The sequence below is a fragment of the Nicotiana tomentosiformis genome, chromosome 12, assembly GCF_000390325.3.
Source record: "Nicotiana tomentosiformis chromosome 12, ASM39032v3, whole genome shotgun sequence".
Taxonomy (NCBI): Eukaryota; Viridiplantae; Streptophyta; class Magnoliopsida; order Solanales; family Solanaceae; genus Nicotiana; species Nicotiana tomentosiformis.
In genome coordinates this window covers 87,690,360-87,712,590 of record NC_090823.1, presented here as the reverse complement: position 1 = coordinate 87,712,590, position 22,231 = coordinate 87,690,360, and the positions used below count along the sequence as shown (strand labels likewise).

Here is a 22,231-nt window from a genome sequence, read left to right as displayed (position 1 = left end):
AATGGTGAGAGTTGGAAATTTAGAAGTTTGACCAAGAGTGGACTTTGTAGTTACCATGCTCGGAATGGAGTTCCAGGAATTGGAGTAGGTCCGTGATGTCATTTTTGACTTATGTGCAAAATTGGAGGTCAATCGGACGTGATTTGATAGGTTTCGACATCGAATGTAGTAGTTAGAAGTTCAAAAGTTCATTAGGCTTGAATTGTGGTATGATTCGTGTTTTTGATGTTGTTTGATGTGATTCGAGGGCTCAACTAAGTTTGTATCGTATTTTAGGACTTGTTGGTATGCTTGGAGGAGATCCTGGGGGCCTCGGATTGAGTTCGGATATTTTCGAATCAAGTTTGGAGTTAAAAGAGGTGTTGTAACTGAAACCTTCTGGTGTAAACGCACCCGTGGAGCTTTGGTCGCAGGTGTGGGCTGGGGGCGTAGAAGCGATTTTAAAGGGATAAGGTGCATTGGTTGCAGGTGGAGGGAACTTTTCGCACTTGCATGGCCGCAGATGCGGCGACTGGAGCACAGAAGCAAAAATGGAAATGGGGGTTGGGTTTGCAAAAGCGGTAGTGTGGCTCGTAGAAGCGAGTCCGCGGGAGCGGAATCATGGTCCGCATGAGAGGAGGAACACGCAGAAGTGGGAGAAGGGTCGCTTCTGCGACACCGCAAAAACGGGTAAGTTGTCGCAGGTGCGAGAAGCCCTGGGCAGTGTATTAAAAACGAGGGTTCCGTGGTTTTCTTCATTTTGAACATTTCAAGCTCAGGATTAGGCGATTTGTGAAAGTATTTTCGAGGGGGGTTCTTGAGGTAAGTCACTTGTAGTTAAATTGATGCAATAATTATGTATCCCCATTGATTTTCCCACCTAGATTGTGTAGTTTTGAGGTGTAATTTGGGAGTTTGAGACTAAGGATTTGGTGAGTTTAAATTTAGGATTTGGGTGTCGATTTGGTGTTGGATTTTGGTAAGTTTGGTATTGTTGGACTCGTGGCGGAATGGGCTTCCGATTTTTGTGAATTTTGTTGGATTCCGAGACGTGGGCCCCGGGGCTGCTTTTGAGTCAACTTTTTGACTTTTGATTAATAACTTAGTTATTTCTTATGAAAATTATTCCTTTAGCTCGTATTGATTGTATCGAACTGTTTGTGGCGAGATTCGAGGAATTTGGAGGCCGATTCGCGAGGCAAGGGTGTGTTGGAGTAGGGATTTGCACGGTTTTAGGTAAGTAATAGTTCTAAACTTGGTTCTCAGGGTATGAAATCCCGAATGTTATGTCATGTGATTGGTGTTGAGGTGACACATATTCTAGGTGACGGGTGTGTAGGCGTGCACCATAGTAATTGTGACTCAGTCAATTTTATGGAATTGTATAGTTGAATAATTTGTTGTTATCTGTATATTCTCCATGTGTTATAGAAATTAAACTGCAAATCATGTTAGAAATCATGCTTAGGCTATGTGTTGATACTGTAGGGACCCCCAAAAGTCGTGTTACATGTTGAATTATCTGTTCAATTGCCACTCTGTACTCAGTCACAGTTTTTACTCGCATATTATATCTCGATCTCTGTTGTTCTTTATTGATGCATTATATCATCCCTGTTTGGGCTGTTTATCATAATTATTGAGAGCCCGAGAGACTGAAGAGATTGATGACTGAGTGAGGCCGAGGGCCTGATTATGAGGATATTTATGGAATCGGGTTATACGCCACATCATGTTTATTTGATTTATGCCATGATTGGCTTATTATGGCGCTTGGGCTGAAGAAGCCCCTCCGGAGTTTGCACACCCACAGTGAGCGAAGGTACCTACTAAGTGCGAGTGCCAGTGCCGAGCGCACACGAGCCGAGTGACTGTGAGGAATGAGTGATTGTGCGGTTGGAGTGGATGGGAGGACTGAGTGACTGTTACGCTTAGATTATGCGCTTGATTTCATTACTGTGTACTTTAGCTGGCATATATGACTATCATGTAGTTTTTGAGAGATACTATATCCTGTTTCAATAGATTTTGACATGAATTAACAGTTTTGGCTTCAAATGTCGAACTTGAAAGCATGCCTATTTTTCTGTACTGCCTTCGTGAAGATTGTCACTACTTTCAGTCCAATAGTTAGTCTTGTTACTTACAAAGTTGGTTGTACTCATGCTACACCCTGCACTTCGTGTATAGATTCAAGTGTTTCCGGACATGGTGGGTGCTAATCATTTAAGCAGCTTGATCATTCGGAGATTTCGAGGTAGTTGCCCGGCGTTCGCAGACCTTGACTCTCTCTCCCTATCTTTCAGATTTATGTATTTAGTTTCAGTTTTTCATAGACAGTATTTTCAGACTTGTGTTGTATAGACGCTCTTATACTCAGTAACACCCTCGTTTTGGGAACTTTCGTATTGAGTTTTGACTTTCTATCTAGTTTATGGAAGCTTTAATTATTTAAACTTGTGTTATTTTATTTTTCACTTAAAAATCTTGGAAATATTTTAGGTGTCGGCTTGCCTAGTATCACGTTAGGCGCCGTCACGACATGCTAAGTTTTGGGTCGTGACACAAATATACATAACTAGTTCAAAATATGTTATTCATTATGTCGATTTGTCGACCATGTTGTTATCTATAGGAAGATTTATGCTATATTGCTTTTATTTTTGGTGTTGGTATTTTGCTCCAATATTTCCAATGCAGGGTTGTCGACTCAGGCGAATCTATGATTTTATCTTTATGGTCCGGTGTTGCGACCAAACACACTCACGTAAGTATACGTGGTTGTCAAGTAATAGAGTAGTGAGTAGAGTATCGTTCCCATGAAGACTTATAAGTAACTTTTGACTGATTCAAGCTCAAACAACTTATCGATTCAAGAGATTTATCAAAAAATATAGAATTGACTAATTTACTACCGAAGAAACTATCAAGCAATGAAATAACTAGAAATCAACCACAACACTTAAGCAATTTCGGTTAACAATCAGTAGGAGAGGATTTTCCAGGGTCATAGGCTAGCTAACAATCATGTTGCATTATTAGCTTAAAATGACAAATTGATTTATCTGGATCATTAATTGATAGAGTTGATATTACTCATATGAATCTGTCGAGTTCTTACTCGCGTATTCAAGCTAAATTAATGCCTATATGTCTATGGAATTAAGACTAATAAGAATGCATTTATAATTCCTGCATTTCAACCAAGCAAGGAAATTAGGTATATGTCTATCCTAATTGTGAATCCATTCCCCGATGCCCAGGTTCAAGAACTTGCTCTATTTAATTCTATATGCAATCCAGAATTCCCACTTTCGAGTTCAACTCTAGATTCGCAAATAGTATTTCACTGTTAGCTACTCAGCAAAATAATTAAAAACAGAATTAAATAAACAACCCAATATGATAAACTCAGACACGTCAAATTAAACTTCAAGCATCAACATTCATGTAGCACCCATGACCCCAGAACAATAGGGTTCTTAGCCACTCATGCTCATACAATCATCAAAAATAATATTTTCAAACATAAAATCAATGAATACTAGACGAAGAATGGAAGAAGTGATCAAATCCGTGCTTCCGAGTGTTTCGTACTTTGGTTCTTCTCTCAAAGTCACGTCCTTCCCCTCAAAATAGGTTTAGGTTAGCTTTTATATGAGTTGGGGGCTTCTTAGGGTCGAAATAACCGAGTCCTAGTCGAATTAGGACATGTTTGCGTTTTGGGCGCCCAAGGCAGCGTGGGGCGCTGGCCCTGGCGCTCGGCTTCCCAAGCTTCTGTAAAGTGTGCCACAAGCAGCGGCCCACGCTGCCTGTGGCCCTCAAACGTGCACTTTTGCCTTTTCGTCCCATTTTCGCTCCAATTCGCGTACTTTGGTCGCAAATCGCATCCGAATGATTCCTACACATAGAAATACCACAAATTAGCACAAATTATTATATTATACATCTCAAATCTATGAGACATGAGCACAATGTTAGTCAATATACATCAAAATATGCATACATTAAGCCAAACATCATTCGGGTTCTCAATTCTACCACATCCCATCTAATTTAATAGGTTCAAAATTTATTATTTGTACATATTAATAATTTTTGAGCAAAAATATAAGGTATGAACGAAAGTTATGGGTTCAAATGAATATATAGCCTCTGCACTGAATATCCCCCGATTGTCCTTACTTCTTTATTAGTAATAATATGATGTACAATATTCTCACCTAAAAATAAGTTGTCTCTTCTTTGAAGCTTCAAGTAGTCTATTGTTTGAATTTTTTTGGATCACAAACATTCCACTAACAACAGCAGGATTTCGAAACATTGTTGTTGATAGAAATAATGTTCTTTTCACTTTTAGTTCCTATTATTTAGAAATAAGAATAAATTACCAGATGAAGATTAGCAAAGCGTTGATTTTGAGTCTATGCTGCTAAGTTTTTGAAGTCTTCAAGTAGAAATCTATTTTGAGAAAACGATACTATCTCATAGTTTTAAGCATATGTTTCACACAACGGACATTTTGTGCACTTGGTTTTTATTTGATTTTTACTAGCAACTCCTTGGTATTCGAGCACGCGTATATGAATTTTTATTTGTGACAATACGTTAGTTATCATATTTATTAGTTTAATATCATAAGGATTTATTTGTTATTGCTTTAATTTATAAGTGATATATATATATATATATATATATATATATATATATATATATATATATATATATATATATAAATTGTATAATATACTTTACACCATCAACTCACAGAACTTAAACACCTTTCTTTTTCTAGTTTTGTTTTTCTTGTTTGTCATTGCTTGAGTACCAATCATATTTAGTACAAAAGACTAGAAATATTACAAATTAATTGAAAGACATATGTTCATCATTAGCCTTTTGTCCATCATTAGCCTTACCAACCTTAGGCATCCATCTTCACCGCTCTCCCTTTTTCCATGGAGGAGCGGTCCCAATCTGAAAAAGGCGATGGATTTCCCCAAAATCAAATTACAACAAATAATAATTCCCCCACACAATATGAACCTTTAGCTATATCAGTTTGTAATACTCAACCGCCTTTCGCTTCAGGAACTTACGTTGTTCAAGTCCCAAAAGATCAAATCTATCGCATTCCACCACCTGAAAATGCTCTAATCGTCGAAAGCCACCGGAATCAGAACCGAAAACCTCGACGTTCTTGTTGTTATTCTCGTCGTTGTATATACATAGTTGTAATGTTAGTTTTTATTGGAGTTATTATTGGATTGATAATAGGTCTTACCAAATTATTTACCAAGCATGATGATCCACAATTTAGTGTGAAACAAGTCTTACTCAAGAAATTACAACTTCAGCATAAACGTCCTCAATATCAATATGAATATGACATTACAATTGAAGCCAAGAATCCGAATCAAAGGTCAAGAATTTTGTATTATGAAGAGGATGGTGATGTTTCTTTGTATTTTAAGCAGAAAAAAATTGCTCAAGGGAATTTTCCTGATTTAGACCAAGGTCCCAAGAGTTCGACGGATATTAAGGTTATTCTTCATAACGGGAAAATCGATCAATTGCCTAAGGAAGTTGAAAAGAACATGAATAGCACGAATTCAAATCAACATTTGTCTTTGTCTCTCTCAATGGATGTGCCTATCAAATTTAAAGTTTGGGGGATAAGTTCCAAGCGTAAGAATATTGAGTTGTGTTGCAGTTTAACTGTGAATACCTTGACGAAAAATAGTCATGTAAACAACCAGAAATGTCTTAGCAAGTCGTAGCTAGCTAGCTGTCTAGCTTTAAGATAAATTCTTGGGTATTAGATTTTCTCAAGAGAAATTTCTGTTTATATAGCAAAAGTTTCCTTCTTCTTGTTTTAAAACAAGTTTACTATTACCATGGTTGAATTACATTGAAGTAAAAACACATATATTATTCTTCCATAGTTAAGTTATAGTTGAGTTTCCATATGGTTGAGTTTTACTTGTGTAATTTGAAATTCCATGACAATGATTATTTTTCACTTAAAAGTGGTTAGCCCCTGCTATTGCTACCATTGGTTTAGTGAACGGACCATGCGCGTAAGTATTTTCAAATTGAGAAATAATGCTAGAACTATTAATCTAAATAGCCACACACCCAATTACTTAAACAAAAAATAACCGACAGATATATAATATCTATCTATTTATCTATCTATATTAAATTATATTAAAAGCACGATGGTCCTTAGCTAAATATTATTCGTGTTTTTTTTAAAAAATAAAATAGAGTTCAAACTAGACAAAATAGTTATTTGATTATTTTTTTAATATTTAGAAATAGTCATATAATTAATTTTCTGCTCTTTAGGAATAGTCATTTAATTATTCCCCTAGTATTAGAACTTTAATCTTTAAATTTCTTTTAGTTCTAGAATTTCAAGCACTTTCAATTCACGCAAAAAAATTGTTGACTTTCAACATCATTTTTAATTAGGAGTATTAAATTTTTGTTTCTTCATCTCAATTCTATAAAGAACTGAAGAAAAACAAAATAAAATAGAAAGTAAATATTAAGAAGACGTACGTTATCTAAAACTCCTTTTATTTTTCCTAAAGCGAACTATGAGGCCGTTTGGATTAGCTGATATGAAGTAACTGATAAGCATTAGGTGCTGAAAAGCACTTTTAAGTGCTGAAACTGATTTAATAAATAAGCAGTTATGTGTTTGGATACAAGTGCTGAAATTGATAATAAGCTGTTGCTGTATTTGATTAAAAAAAAAGTGCTGATAAGCTCTTTTTCTGTTAAAATGACTTAAATAACCTTAGAAGTGTTTATACTTATAAGGGCGTAATTTATTCAAAATTTTAGATTCCAAATCGATCCAAATACAAAATATTCTATTTGTCATTTTATTTTAAATACAACTGTGCTTAGATAAGATAATTTTTATGATAAATATTATTTATTTTATGATAAGCATAAATCATAAGTTATAATAATTAATAAATTAATAAAAGTTTCTCAGTAAAAAATAAACCTAAATAGGATAAAATATTTGAAGAGAAACAAACACTATCTTTATCACCACAATATTTAAAAAGCAACACACCAAAAATTTGATATGTCCTCATTTATTACATACAGTTCAAAGATTAATACACAATCACATAGATATAAATATGCAAAGGAATAAAGAATTTGCTTATCTTAAATAGTCAATGGACATTGCAGACTTAAAGAGAGGGGGGGTTAGGTTGAAATAGTACTTGAAGTAGTGAGTATCAATGCAAGAGTTTTGTTCTTAAAAAGAATATTTTAAGGATAAAATAGTAAAAATTTTGGTCAAACTTAAAGTGCTTATAAGCTAAAAATTTATAAGCTGGGGGTGACCAACTTACGGCTTTTGGCTTATTTTTGACTTATAAGCACTTGGCTTATAAGCACTTTTAACTTTACCAAACGCGTAGATAAGCCGAAAAGTGCTTATAAGCTAGTTTGACCAGCTTATAAGCTTAGCCAAACACCCTCTATGATGGATAACTTTTAATCATTTTCAAAAGATCATTGTGTAAAATTCCATTGAATTCTAATCCTATTAATCTCTACCTTGATAAAATTTAATAGTTATTCTTCTCCCTATTAGATTCTTTAGTGACCTTTATGTCATAAATGCATATTCCAATTTAAATTCATATTTTCTTTGTAGTTTTATCAATATGATTTAATTATTTAGGAGTCGTTTATATTAGGAAAAAAACGAGCACTTTGAAATCCTTTTCAATTTAGGAATCTTTATTTTTTAATAATTATTTATTTATTTATTTATTAAACTATACACAATTTTACCGTATATACTCATGTTTCATAATTTATGCAACTACATCCGCCACATAAACTAATATTTTTGTTGAACATAAATATTAAAAACAAAAACCAATTGAAATAACCGATCGATATATAATATATGCATAATTTATATATTATATATATAATTATATATAATCAATGTATAAATAATGTATATCACTAGAAGAAGTAAACTATCAATATGGACGGCTATTTACGTAAAGATTCATAATAATTTTCACATGAAAGTAGTGGCGTTTTTTTCGACAGTGTGGGTCCGCCCCTTAGTAAAAGGATGAATATATATCCTTTACATTGATATTTCAAAAGAAGATAGGCATCATCCCACTTGACATATCCTTTTCTTCAACATTGAATACAAGGCCTTCTAGGATAAAGGCTACTTTTTCCATCTCTCACTCAGAATGAAGAAGTAGGCCTTAATTTGATTGGATATCAAAGGAACAAGCCTACAAATGTGAAGCACAAAACAAGATATATAAAGTATAAGCAAATGAAGAAAAGAGATATTTTCTATGATTCGGATGCCTTCCTTTTTTTGTTCATTTAATTTGGTGTTATTATGCGTTGAACTTGGAAATTTTTTTCAGTATAAACGATGAGACTATTGATCGGGTTAGAAAGAAATTCACTTCTATGAATGATTATTTTGAGCACATGTTTTTGTAAAAAGTGGCGAAATAGTCAAACTTTATGTTAATTTAGTATTGGTTTAAATTATATACATAGAAAGTATAAAAAGTTTACACTAACATACTAGGTAACAATTTTTATCAAGTTATCAATAAATACTTATCAAAAAATTTATTTTTTAGTCTTATAAATGACCTAATTATATGTATAAATATCTTTTTACTCATTAATTTTTGTTGGAAACTCTGTAAAATTTTTGGGAAAATGACATTGTATAGCCACTCTTAAAATAATAGCCAAAAGAATGTATAATTATTTGTATATATATGCATTTTATATGTTATATACAAAAACTATACAAATATTATATACTTTTTTTGCTACCGAATTTAAATAGTTTCTGGCTAAAAACGAAAAAGGCTAAAATTATTGCACAAATGTAGGACCCATGGGACGTGCAGTATAATGCTAGTTCGTGTGGGGGAGTAAATTAAACAGACATAGTGCAACCATTATAACCATGTCCAAACACTAAAAGCTCTTAGCATTATCAGTACAATTAATACATCACAACAATTATTATTTTTTACACGAACTTATAAGCTGCTTTTCCCATTACTACTTCCAAACAGAGAATATGTATCAAATTCTTAAGCTTCCATCTTGAGTTATGAAGTGTCATATTATAATGAGAATAATACGCGAAGTTGGGACTTAATATACCGCAAGTAGAAAACGATAATGTGATAAGAAAGATTATCGATTTGACACGTATCGAAATACATTAATACGAAACTTGTAAGACATAGTAATTTTTAATAGAAAAAACTCGTTTGGTAATCTTAGTAACCAACTCTAGGGAAGACGTTGAAAATTCAAAGACGGAGCCAGGATTTGAAGCTTATGGTTTCGGGATTTTAGTTCTTTTAAATTACTGGGTTCTATAATAATAATTTATAGATATTCCATGAATTTTTTAAGACAAATACAGAGTCTGCACAAAAGTTATTGGGTTCGGCCGAACTCGTAAGCAGAATGCTAGCTCTGCCCCTTGTTGAAATGATGGTGAAAACGATGAGTACAACTCCATGCAATTATTGAAATAGACACACACATTGGATCAGTAAAGAGGAGAAGGAAAAGCTAAGCAAGCAGAAGGAGTTTGTGATATTTATACCTTATTGCCTTGAATGCAGTATAAAGTAACAATAACGATTACTATAATTTAATTACCATCGAAGGCTGTGGTAGAATTATTGGATCCCTGAATTTTTCACTAAGATTCAGGGATAAGAAATGCCTTAGCTCTCTTATTGAGCTTACTCAATATAAACTTAAAATTAATCCTTACCAATAAACTTTGGATACAAAATAGTCATAAAAACTAAGCTGTAACTTTTTGTATACATTTGTGTTTATGTTCTTTTTCTTCTTCTTTTTAATGTTAATTAAGCTAACTTGTGAAAGCAATTAAGAATAGATGGTTGCCAGCTGATTTTATTGCTTTACTAGGAAAAGTTGACAGCTAATTGCAATCTTAACTAAGGCCCAAACACTTGTCAAGTAGTGAAAGTTATCTCTATCCTTACGATCTGGGAAGATATGGTAGTTGGATTGGTCTCCCCATTTCCATTTGTTGAGGTTTTAGAGCCTTCAAAATTCAAAATTCAACCTATTTTTGCTTCAAGGTTTGAGAAATATCAGCACCTTTATCTTTCTTTTTCCTTTCTCAATTTTTTGGGACGGGGATGAACCCGTGAATAATAAGAGAATACACATATTATACTTATATTCACGCTCACTTCTTATTTGGGTTAATTATTCAATTCAATAACTAAAGCCAAACGCCACTTCTTATTTGGGAAAAAAGCTTCTTACTTCTCCGTTTCAATTTATGTGAACCTGTTTGATTGGACACGGAATTTAAGAAAAAATGAAAGACTTTTGAAATTTGTTGGTCCTAAATAAGTCAAAAATGAATCCAGAGTATTTGTGTGATTATAAAAACTTCTCATTAAGGGTATAATTATAAGTTTAAACTAAATTATTATCAAATTTAAAAAATAATCATTATTTTTGAAACGGACCAAAAAATACTTTTCCAAAAGTGAAACCACAACTTTTTAAGATTTTGGAGCTCAAAAATAACATAAAAGGTTAACTTTAACAGGCCTTGGCTAAAAATTTTGTAGTTATCTGTTGTCCTATCTCCAAATTGGCTTAATTTGTGAGTAGATTTTACTTGTTAAAATAGAATATGAAACTTCACAAATACGGAAGGATGAGCACTGAATATACGGCTAAGACATGAATACAACCAGAAAACAATGAATACAAAGCAAAATTACAACATATAAAAAAGCACCAAAATCCACTGGCCTAGCTCAGACAAAAAACACCAGCTGGCCTGTTTGGATCCTTCCTATAAAAGCTTAAAGGAAATTTTTTTAAAAAAAACAACTTTAATAACAGGATTTTCCCAATAAATCTAAGGACTAGCCATGCAATTACCAAAAACTCATTGCAGTGGCCTGTCCCCTAATCCTACTGACAAACATCTTTAAACAAAGAATTATAAAGATTACATTATCCCAATTTCTAAATTTGACTAAATTTATAGCAGAGAAGCCCAATCAATCTCATGAGATGGATGCTTCTGCAACATAAAATTCTCCGAACACATGTCCCAAATAGATTCCTCCTCGGCAAACTCCGTGAACGTTAAATCAGAAATGGGGGACGATCCGCCCGTTCCATCACTTTCTGACCCGACTTCTGCCATCTTGCTTTCCTCTTTCTTGGAAGAAACTTTCCGCTTCTTTTTAGTACTGTCAATGCTTTTCCCTTGAGCTAAGTCTTGACAAATGGCTTGTAACTTAGCATCCACTGAGGAGTGAAGTGGCTTGTACTCGCCGAATTCACCCCCGATGAGCGAGCCATTATGGCGGAGGTGGGGGAAATTCAGGCGAGCAAAGTCACCCCGGAGTTTAAAGGCCGCCTTGTCATAAGCTAAGGCGGCCTCCTCAGCGGTGTCAAAGGTACCAAGCCAAAGCCGGGTCCGGTTCTTGGGCAATCGGATCTCTGCCACCCATTTTCCCCAGTGGCGTTGTCTAACACCGCGGTAAAGCTTAGGGGGTTTGGGTGGCGAGCCTGATTGCTTCATCGAAACCGGCTTTGGACTCAAAAGAGAAGCATGATGGTTATGCTGACGTGATAAAGAATCTTGGAAAGTAGCAGCTGATGACATTATTTGTTGCTGTTGGTGGTTGTTTTGGAGGTAGATTTGAGCTTGGATCTGGTGAACCTGGGCTTGTGTTAATTGATCCAGCCCAATTGAGCCCGGTTGCTCCATTTCGAAGCCAGAAAACCCTTGTGAAAAAGTAGGATTTATGGTCGTAGAAGTAGAGCAACCATCATAGATCATATTGGGCTGAGATATTAAAGAAAATGAATCATAGGGATATGAAGTTGAAGTAGAAGTAGTGGTAGTAATAGGAGAAGATTGAGAATTTGTAGAGGGAAAAGAGAAAGAAGAAGGAGGTGAAATAGGAGGATAATTGATAGGGGAAGCACTTTTGATAAAAGGTGCAAGTGCTTCCATCAGCTCACCACCACCCTGCAAAGAGTTTGATGAGTTAAGATCTAAAAGTGTACTAGTCCAAAAATCCATTGTAGCTGCCATGCCTAAATCTTCACACAAATTTAATTAAAAGACCAACCTGTTTCTTATCAAATAAAAGAACAGGGTTGATTGCAAAGAAGAAAAAAAAGAACTAATGAAAATATAATCAAATAAGTGGATTCAAAGAGGGTCTTCAAATAACAACCCCTTTTTTCTGGTGGTTAAGAAAAAAATCAACCTTAGAAGGGACAACTAATAAGCCCTCTAAGCTGATTTTTGGTGAAAATAGATATAAAAGAAAGAATGAATGAACTCTACAAATTTACTGAAAATCTTGAATCTCGTTTCTGAAAACACCTAGCTTTTAAGAAAAAATCCTTTAAGTTTGCATTTTCTCCAATTTGTTACAAATTCAAAAACCTCAAAAACACAAACCCATAAAACCTTCTTGAAAAGACAGATTGTTTACAGAAAGGGATTAAAGAAACGGGATGATACAGAAGGGGGAAGAAAACAAAAAACAAAGATTACCCTAATGAAAAACTGAAGTTTTTTTGAAGAATTTAATTTGGTGTGTGTAGTGTGTGCAGGTGTGAGAAATAGATGTGTATATCTCTCTCTCTCAGCCTCACTCTTTTCTTTCTTTTTTTTTGGTGGCCTTTATCTTCTCATATGTCTCCTTTTATAGCCTTTTCGCCCATTGTTTTTACACCTTTAACCATCCTTCTGCGTTTAATTCTTTTCTATCTACCGGTCTTTGCTTAGCTAAGAATTCTTCAGACTAGGATTTGGAACCAATAAGAAGATGACATTTGGATAGTCTACTGACACCTGTCATTTGCTAGCGTACACCTGTCAGTTTTCGTTCAACTCTCTCTATCGCGAGGATTCTATTGACCAAGATAAGTTCACACTAGCTGCTGCATGGCCGTTAATTTTGTTTGTCTTTTCTTATTCTTTTGTTTCATTGTATTTCCATGCCAAAATTTATGGCTTTTCTTTATTTAATTTTCAGAAAGTACTATTTTTGTTTTAAAATAACTTAAATTGCAATTAATTACGTCTCAATTTTAAATTATACGAATAGTACGTATGTGCATCATTACCTTCATTTCACTTTTCCGGTTATATTCTTTTAAGTTTCACACTTATTTTACCGATAACAAATTTTATCCCCGTCCATTGGTACTACTTAAATAAAACCGTAGGGGTCGTTTGGTTCAATTATGGAATAAACAAATATATTTTAATATCTCATAAGATTAGTTATCTCACATTGTATGTGAGATAATTAATCCTCATCATTTGCTATAAAATTTATTTCGCCGTTAGCTAATTTTTATAACCAAACATAAAATTAAATACAATCTCATATTCTAGGGATAAGTATCATTATTTGAGTAACCAAATGACCCCTTGGTCCACTATGTTCTACTATATTTTGTGTTATCATCCCAGGTATATGTGTAACTTGCACACTCTGTCGCAATCATTTTTCAAGAAGGAAATTGAAAATTAAAATAAACCAGTAAGAATTATCCAAAGGCCAGCGAAGGATAAATTTTGAACGAAATTTGCCAAAGACAATAATATAAGGCTGTATCAATGAGGTTGGAATTATGGGTGTTTAACGGGCGGGCTGGGACGTGCTGGACACAAAAAAAATCAGCCCGTCCGTTTAACGTTGCGGGCTGTTAGCGGGCTGTATTTTTTCGAATTTTTTTTTTGTCCGTCCGGGTTCGGGCTTAGCGGGTTGTTAGCGGTTTATTAGCGGGCCGTGGATTTTATTTTTTTTAAATTAAATTTTATTTTTCTTATTCAATATTATTGATACTTAAGTGTTTGCAAACTTTTAAGGCTTAGAGTTAAACTTTGAAGTTTAAAATTTGAAATTTAAAATTTGAATTTTATAATGTTAAAATTAAAATTTGAAAGTAAGTGGTTATAAAAAATTATTTAATAAGACCTATATGTAAGGATAAAGCTCCGAAGACTTTCATTTGATAGTTTTATTAAATAATATATAATACTTCAAATTAAGTTGCAAGTTCTTTTTTGATTTTGTTATTTTTGAACTTGCAAATTAAAAATTTACAACATTATAAAAAACAAATAGTACATCACATGCTTTGCATCATTTTTGTAAGTTCATCCATGTCAAAATGAGGTTCTTTGTTTCCAGCATTGGTTGAATCAGAACCATAAATCATTATATCTCCAATTTCTTAGTCCTCCGCTTCATCTACCTCGTCACGCCCTTGATTTCGTCGTTCTGATCTTATCCAATCTCTGAAGCACACTAGAATTTCCAAAGTATTGCTACCCAATGAATGACGGGTATCTCCTAGTTGCTGTCTTGCTTGGCTAAATACGCTCTCTGATGCGACTGTTGAAATCGGCACATTTAGCACGTCTCGATCCATGGCCGAAAGAACAGGAAATTGATTTGAGTTGCTCCTCCACCAGCCCAGTGGTAGAAATTCCTTTGTGCGGGGCTCTGGTGACTTTTGCAAGTAGAATTGAACTTCACCAATATTCCTGTTACTGGTTTGTTGATGCTCCCCTATTGTAGACCAAATCAAATAATCTTCAACACCATCATTATCATCCAAAGCACTGGTCCTAGATGTTGAAACTGAACTTGAAGGAATATTTGCATCTACAGCAGAAGAAGCATCAACAATGTTAGCATAATAATTATATAATGTTTCTAAATGTTTGTGTAGATCAGAAATACAAGTGTCAATATCAGGAGTTTCAGTTGGTCCAATATCCATATAAGAATATAAAGTAGTGATTAATTGGCGACAAGTGGCCATTTTGATAGAAGGGTTTAAAATAGCACCAATTAGATAAAATAGGGGGAATTAGGTAAAAATATTTTTTAAACTTATCTAGCATAGATTCAACAACAGAAGTATATCCTTCTTTCCTCTTCAAATTATGTAGTAAAAGAGAAATTTCAGCAATATGAACTAAACCATTTGCAATAGTAGGATAAGAAGCTCCAGAAAACTCAAGTGTAGCCACATAAAATTTTTGTAAAAACTTTACAACATCTTTAATGACATCCCAAGTTCTAGATGTTAACAAACGGCTAGGATCAGTACAATGAGAATTAGCAACTTCAGTTATAGGCATTCTATATTTATAACAATATTTTAAGAATAAATAAGTATAATTCCACCTAATAACTATTTCTTCAGGCATGAGTCTTGGTTTTAGTCCATAGTGTAGACATTTTTCTTTAAATGCATTTAATCTAGCACTTCTATTATTTTCTTGAATTACACCAACAACTCTTCTAACTAAAGTGATATCATCTCTAAATAATTCAAGGCCACTCTTCACAATCAAATTATAAATATGACATGCACATCTAACATGAAATATTTCAGGAAGTGGTGGGTGTAGATGCAATTTTAATATTGTAATAGCAACATTGTTGTTAGAAGCATTATCAAATGACACACACAAAACTTTTTCCGCAAGCTTATAAAATATAGCAACTTCATGGATAGTATTACTTATAAATGCACCAGTATGACTTTGATCTTCATCATATTTAAAAACAATAATACGTTTTTGCATATAAAAATTACCATCTATCCAATGGCATGTAACAGTCAAATAATCATTATCATTTACAGCACGACCAATATCAGAAGTAAGAGAAATTCTACAAGAAAGACTGGCGAACAAATAACATATATATGTCTGATATTGTCCAAAAAGTCTAAAGATATCAGCTCTACGAGTACTTCTAGGAATACCTTTAAACAAAGGGTTATAAATTCTTTGAATATAAGTAACAAGATATGGTAAAGCAGCAAAACTAAAAGGTAAACAACCTAAAACAATCATTTTAGCTAATTCTTCCTCATCTTTCTTAATATCGTATTTACCCATTAACCCTCCAGTACCCGGGTTAAGTTTTTGTTGCCCATCTTCCTCATCTACTCCCCAATCAAGAGGGTGGTTGTCTACCATGTGCCTACGAAGTTGATCCGTTCTCCTCCCTTACCGATCTCATGTTTATAAATATCCTTACAAATTCTACATCTTACATAATTTTTATCTTCTTCTAGTCTGTCAAAAAAATTCCAACACTTACTTCTTAATTTTCGATTCTTCTTAATAGGGAGGGGAGGCCTACTTGTATTATCACGACTTCCACCCCTAATATTTTGAGTTTGACTAGCATTACCAGATGTAGCTGGTGGTGTTTCAAGATTATCAGGTGATGGAAATGGAATATCATCTAAATTATCATCTAAATCATCATCTATACCATAATTTTCTTGAAGTCCCTCATAATCTACATTTAAATTTTCACGTGAACTTTCAGAAATATGTGTAAAGCTACTAGAAGAACAAGCACCACCTCTTGATCTTTTTGAAGTTTTTTTAGTACCACCTCTACTAGTGCACGCTTTTTTGACTGCTCTAAATATATCCATTATGTAAATTAAATTAATAATTATAAGTAATAAAATAAATGTACACCAAAGAAGAGAAAGATATAGAACGAGTATACCGAGATTCCGGATGCCGCACTAAATTTGATATCAAAAATCAAACTTCAATTAATAGATCGATACTTGATAGTTGATACCACACTTCACTTGAATACTTGATATTTGATAATAATAATTTTGTAATGGCTAAACTAAATATTTGATGAAACTTGAAATAATAAGTAATTGAGAATTTAAGAACAATAATCAATAATATCAAGAGAGAATTAGAGTAGTAAGAGAGTGAATTGTGAGGAAAAATGAAGAAGAAGGGGGCTATTTATAGTTTTTAAAAGATTAAAATTGTAATTTATCAAATACTAGGGGTGTGGGGGCTATTTTCTTAAGAGGGTAGGCCGAAATGGCCATTTCTGCAAAAAAAAAAAAGGCCGTTGGCCAACGGTCATATTTGAATTTGACCGTTGGCAATGGTAAAAAAAAAAAGGTTAAAAATCGGGCTGAACCCCGTTAACAACCCGTTAATGGGTTAACGGGCTTAGCGGGTTCCGGTGCACCGGTATCAAAAAACTGTTCATTTGAAACCCGCTCCCCGCCCAACCCGTCCCAGCCCGCCCCCACGCTACAGTACCGAGCTGATCCGGGCTGAACCGTGTTATAAACGGGTCAGCCCGGCCCGATTAACAGGTATAGTTGGAATGCGTGAATATTATATTTAGAAAAAGAAAGAAGTTAGAAACTTTAAATTTAATATGTCTCATATTATTAGTCATGTTTACTAAAATAGTTGTCTCAAATTATTTGTCATTTCAGAAATTTAAGATAAAATTAATTATTTTTTCAAGAAACTCTAAATTTAATACTCAATCCGTCTCATATTATCAGTTGTGGTTACTAAAATAGTTGTCTCAAATTATTTGTCATTTTAGAAATTCAAGACAAAATTGATTATTTTTTTCTTTTTTTATCCTTAGTAATAATTATTTTTGAAAACTACAAACATCTCAATTATGAATAACTTTGTTCAAATACCAATAAGTCAACCTTGTTTTCTTAAACACTTTATCATGTTTTACACAAATGCAATTAATAAACACCGGAATTCTAACAACTTCTACCATCTGACACATAAATTGAGAAAATATTTAATGAAGAAAGATTAAATATTAAGACATGAATAAAGATAAAATAGTCAAAATTTCATCCTAACTAATTTTTTTTAAAAAGCGTGTATAAAAGAATCATAACAGATAATATGAGACGGGGAGAGGAGGCAAGTATAATGTATATACATGAATTTATGATACAATAAATAAATAACCAATAGTCAAAATCATTTTGTAGTAATTTAATTGCAAACAATCATGGGGTAGTCACATGATAGTGTTTGAGGGCAGTGGAGGGGCTTGTGGAAAATGGAAATGGTCCAATTCAAGATGCAACCATTTGGAATTTCAGCTTTTGTTTTTAGCATTGGCTTCATTTTGGTGGCACGATTGTAAGCATATTATACTTAATTATAAACAAATGGGGTTTGATTGAGTCTTTCAATGAGAAATCACCAACCACCACAACCATAAGATGTGATTATTTTTAATGAATGAAGTGATTAGAGATAATATTAACATCTTCATTAGCTCCTAACCACAAGCCTAACGAAATTAAAATGCATGTGTTGGTCATGATTTAGCTTTTCGATGAGTTATTTTTTCAGAAAATATGTGATAATTGATGTAATGAGGACCTTGCATTTGCCATGTTATGCTTTTGTTATTATAGGGGAATTTAGTATGCCTTTTTCTAATCTCCACGCAAACCGTTGATGTTGTACTTTAAAAATAAAAACTAAAGTGCCTTGACACTGGGACGACCAATGACAAATGTTCTTTCATTCTTAATTAGAAGTTTTAAATTTAAATACTTGAAATAAAATCTTCTTTGATAAATAACGTTAAAATCCTTCATAATAAAATTTTTACTGCGAATCTGGATCAATACCGAATACAAGATCTCCATAGACGGTTAATGGCAGGAGTTTTCATAAGGAAGCCGTCGAAGGCATTCTATAAGTTAGATTGAGATTTTTTGATGTTAGAAGGATCAAATTGTATCCGGTCTCCACACAAAAAGAACCAAAAAACTAATTAAAGAGTACACAAAATTTTAAATTATAACAAGTTGCAACAGTCAACAACTCAGCATCCGATGGTGTACAGTATAAACTATAAAGTAAGGTTATTGATTACGGCGGAGGTTACGGCGGAGATCAGGTGGCTGCGGCGTGCAAAAGAGATTTTTGTTCCACGTGGACAGCTGCGCGTGGTACAGAATCATTGATTTGCGGCGACACTAAATGGATTCGATCCCCTCTCTCACGTGACTTTATGCCGGAATAGTAATCGAGTTGTGTATTCCAACTTTTACATGCAGTTGATTTTAAGATTTCAGTTTTATAAAGATTTTATACACACAGTGTAGTTTAATATGTGACAACAGATTAATTATTTTTATTATTAAATTACATAATATTTATATAAATTTACTTACAGTTGCCATTATGTAAATATTTTTGCATTTTCAGTGTGTATATATAAAACTTAAACTCTTATTTAAAAATATATATCTATACTAATTCGTCCATGATTGATACAAAGAAATATTGTATGTAGTAGTAGGTCACATTCATTAATGTAAAATCCTGAATATGTTTTAATTATAATTTGAGATTAGGTAAATATTGTCATTATTACTACTATTAATAAGAGAGAATCGGGAGGAGCTTCCGGTCAAAGTGAAATGACGGAAAAACAATAGTATTTTAGTTTATTGTTTTAGTTGTCCTAATACAAATTGAGGTATATCCGGTTATATTTTGGATCAAAAGGGGTACTTTGGAAATTACAGTGCTTCGTGCTTCTGTAGCTGAAAAAGGACAGTTGTTCACTCAAAAATATACCCTGATATGGTCCGTTATTACGTGAGTTACCATAATACAGTTTGGTAATTAAGGCAACTTTGCAGGCCCTTAAAAGTGTACAAAATGTCATCCATCACTTTTTGTTTTGCATGTGATGTTAAGTCAAAAATTATCAACATGTGCACATGTTTTTCCTTTTGGCGACATTGCAACACAGTTATATTTCAACTTCTCATTTTAATTGGAAACACAATAATAAAGTAATAATAATAGAGAATATACTAAAATTTGTAAAATAGCATAGTACTGCAGTATTAGGAAAACCCGATGACGATATTTCACGTGAAAAAGGAAAATGAAAATAGAATATTAGTAGTAAATTTATGTTTTTTGTATATATAATAAGAAAAAAGTAATCTGATTAGAAAATAACATGGGTTCAAATTAGAACTCACGATATTACTATTCAAACTATAATAACTTTACTATCTTCATGATTATTTTGAAGGTCAAGTAAACATTTAAGGTGCAATTGCTCAAATAATTATCTTTAATTCAAGCACTTAATAAGAAAAGTCTCTAAAAAGAAAGAGTAGAGCTGGTATTCTTTTAGAAATATTTGTTTTTATATTTTCAGGTCCACTTTTAATGTAACACATGGTTTTCCTTATGCTAGAAGAGGACATTTCATCTTATCTAAAACTATTAGCAAATGAATTATCAATGGAAAAAGTGCAAACTCTTTAGTTATTCACAAGTTGACGAGATTTAAATAAATTAGGGTATTTTTTTTCTCTTATATTTAACTCACTAAGAAATTATCAACATGTGTTGCCTATGAATTGTTTTGTGTTACCAACAAGCCTACTTATTATTTTGCTAAAAAAAAAAATATTGTAAATTTTAAATTAAAATATGAGGAAAAAATAATACACACACAAAAAAAAAAAAACTAATGAAATATTGGAAACCTTTTTATATCTTTTTCGCTAATTTAATTCCAACAAAATAAGTTTAAAATCAGATGGTTAACTCGAAAAAAATAATATTTTTATTAAATAAAGATGCTATAGATTTTCTATCTTTAAATATATTATTTAAATTAATATAAATAATCTTTACGAAATAACTAAAGAAATAAAATTAAGAAATTTATTTTTTGTAAAAGTGTTGGCCCATGCTCAACATGGGTCATCCCTCCTCTGGTTGAGTTATAGTGGACAGAATTTAAACTCTTTTTGATTGTGTGTGTCTTTTTGGGTTGTTGTAGTTTTGGTTTTTCGAGTGTGCAGCCGAAAACCGGAGTTGAAGTGTGGTTAAGTTAGTTGACCAATTGAATGAAAATAGGAACGAAAATATTCTTGAATTTCTTTTTTATTTAGGAGAATGAAACTCGGGGCATGTCTCATGGGCTTCTACTTAGTATCTGATAAGCTGATTATTTCAGAAACCAATCAAAATGTCAATGATGTGCATCATACTTTTGCACGTAGCTCGTTTGCCAAATATAAAAGAATATTAGTAATAATTGACTCATTAAAAATTATATACCAAGTAATCATTCGAATTAATTATCAATTAACGCTTTATCTGATTGGCTGATTCTTTCCTTTTCTGAAATTTGACTTGCTATATCATTTGCAAGTTGAAAAGTACTTAATTAGCCTATTACTACGGTATTATCTTCCATACTGGCTATTGTTCTCCAATAACTAAAGGAATTCTAAAATTAAAGTCCTCCTAGTCCTAGCTTCTTTGAATCCAAATCTTCAATGCCATTCTTATATAAATATCACCTGCATTTTTAAAAGGTTTTAAAAGTAAACTTCTTCTTTTAGGAGAACAAAGTTTAATAAAGTAAAATTACTAGGAAAGACGAAAAAATTCATTTTTTTCTTTGCCATCTTCTTCTATTTTTTTTCCTTTTTACATTAACAACAAATAGAGTGAGAAAGGGTTTAATGATACTTAATAATATGGAGAGAGTGAATGAAGATTTGTTCTCCCCAGAAACTTTTTGTCATGGATGTAGATGCAATGAATAGCTAATAAAATCAGGTTACTTAAGCCATAATTATTTTGAGATGCTTACTAATTAAGCCATTAATTTGATATGCAAATAGACACAGACCAATCTTCACGTTGCACCATATGTTTAAATTTGTTGTGCATATATAGAAAAGATGTTTTGTTTTCCAAGGAATCCGGATCTTGAGTGAACCTCAAAGCCATGCCAGCATGGAGTTAATTCTTTCTATGGACTAACCTTTTTTTTAAGACCTAATCTAGGTATTAGCCATTTAAAAAGATGGATTTAGGTTTCGGAGGTACATCAAAAACTTCAGCGAAGGTCACCGAACACGAACAAGATACGAAATATATTCCCTGATATCAGTAAACCATGGTTTACCGTTGGGTGCCCTTTCAATGGCCAAAAGATCACTATTGAACATGTCGGGAGTCAACTCAAAAATTTCTATTAGGTTGTATGGAGTTTTAACCGTCTTTTGATACAAAGGAAGGATAAAACTAACCTCATCCTTAGATATTTATTGATAAACAGTAGTAAGACAAGAGAAAGAATCCAAAAAAGTCTTTCTTTGATCGAAAGCTAAGCGTGCCAAACCATCTAAGCAAAGTCCTATTTGTCAAAGAAGCATTTTATAATTATACTCCATGCGTTCACTTTTACCTGTTTATTATACTAAAAATATTTTTTACTTTTACTTTTCCATTTTAGCAATCGAGAGA

General features: G+C 33.0%; 2 protein-coding genes across 2 annotated transcripts; one reads left to right on the top strand and one right to left on the bottom strand.

The window, feature by feature from the left end:
• The first annotated feature begins 4,937 nt into the window (after positions 1-4,937).
• Positions 4,938-5,759, top strand: LOC104108256 (NDR1/HIN1-like protein 13). The gene has a single exon (XM_009617244.4). It carries the CDS (start codon positions 4,938-4,940, stop codon positions 5,757-5,759), a length of 822 nt encoding a protein of 273 aa, XP_009615539.1.
• A 4,979-nt stretch (positions 5,760-10,738) lies between these two features.
• On the bottom strand, positions 10,739-12,758 carry LOC104108257 (ethylene-responsive transcription factor RAP2-4-like). Its single transcript, XM_009617245.4, has one exon. It carries the CDS (start codon positions 12,146-12,148, stop codon positions 11,081-11,083), a length of 1,068 nt encoding a protein of 355 aa, XP_009615540.1. The 5' UTR covers positions 12,149-12,758; the 3' UTR covers positions 10,739-11,080.
• Positions 12,759-22,231: the final 9,473 nt, after the last annotated feature.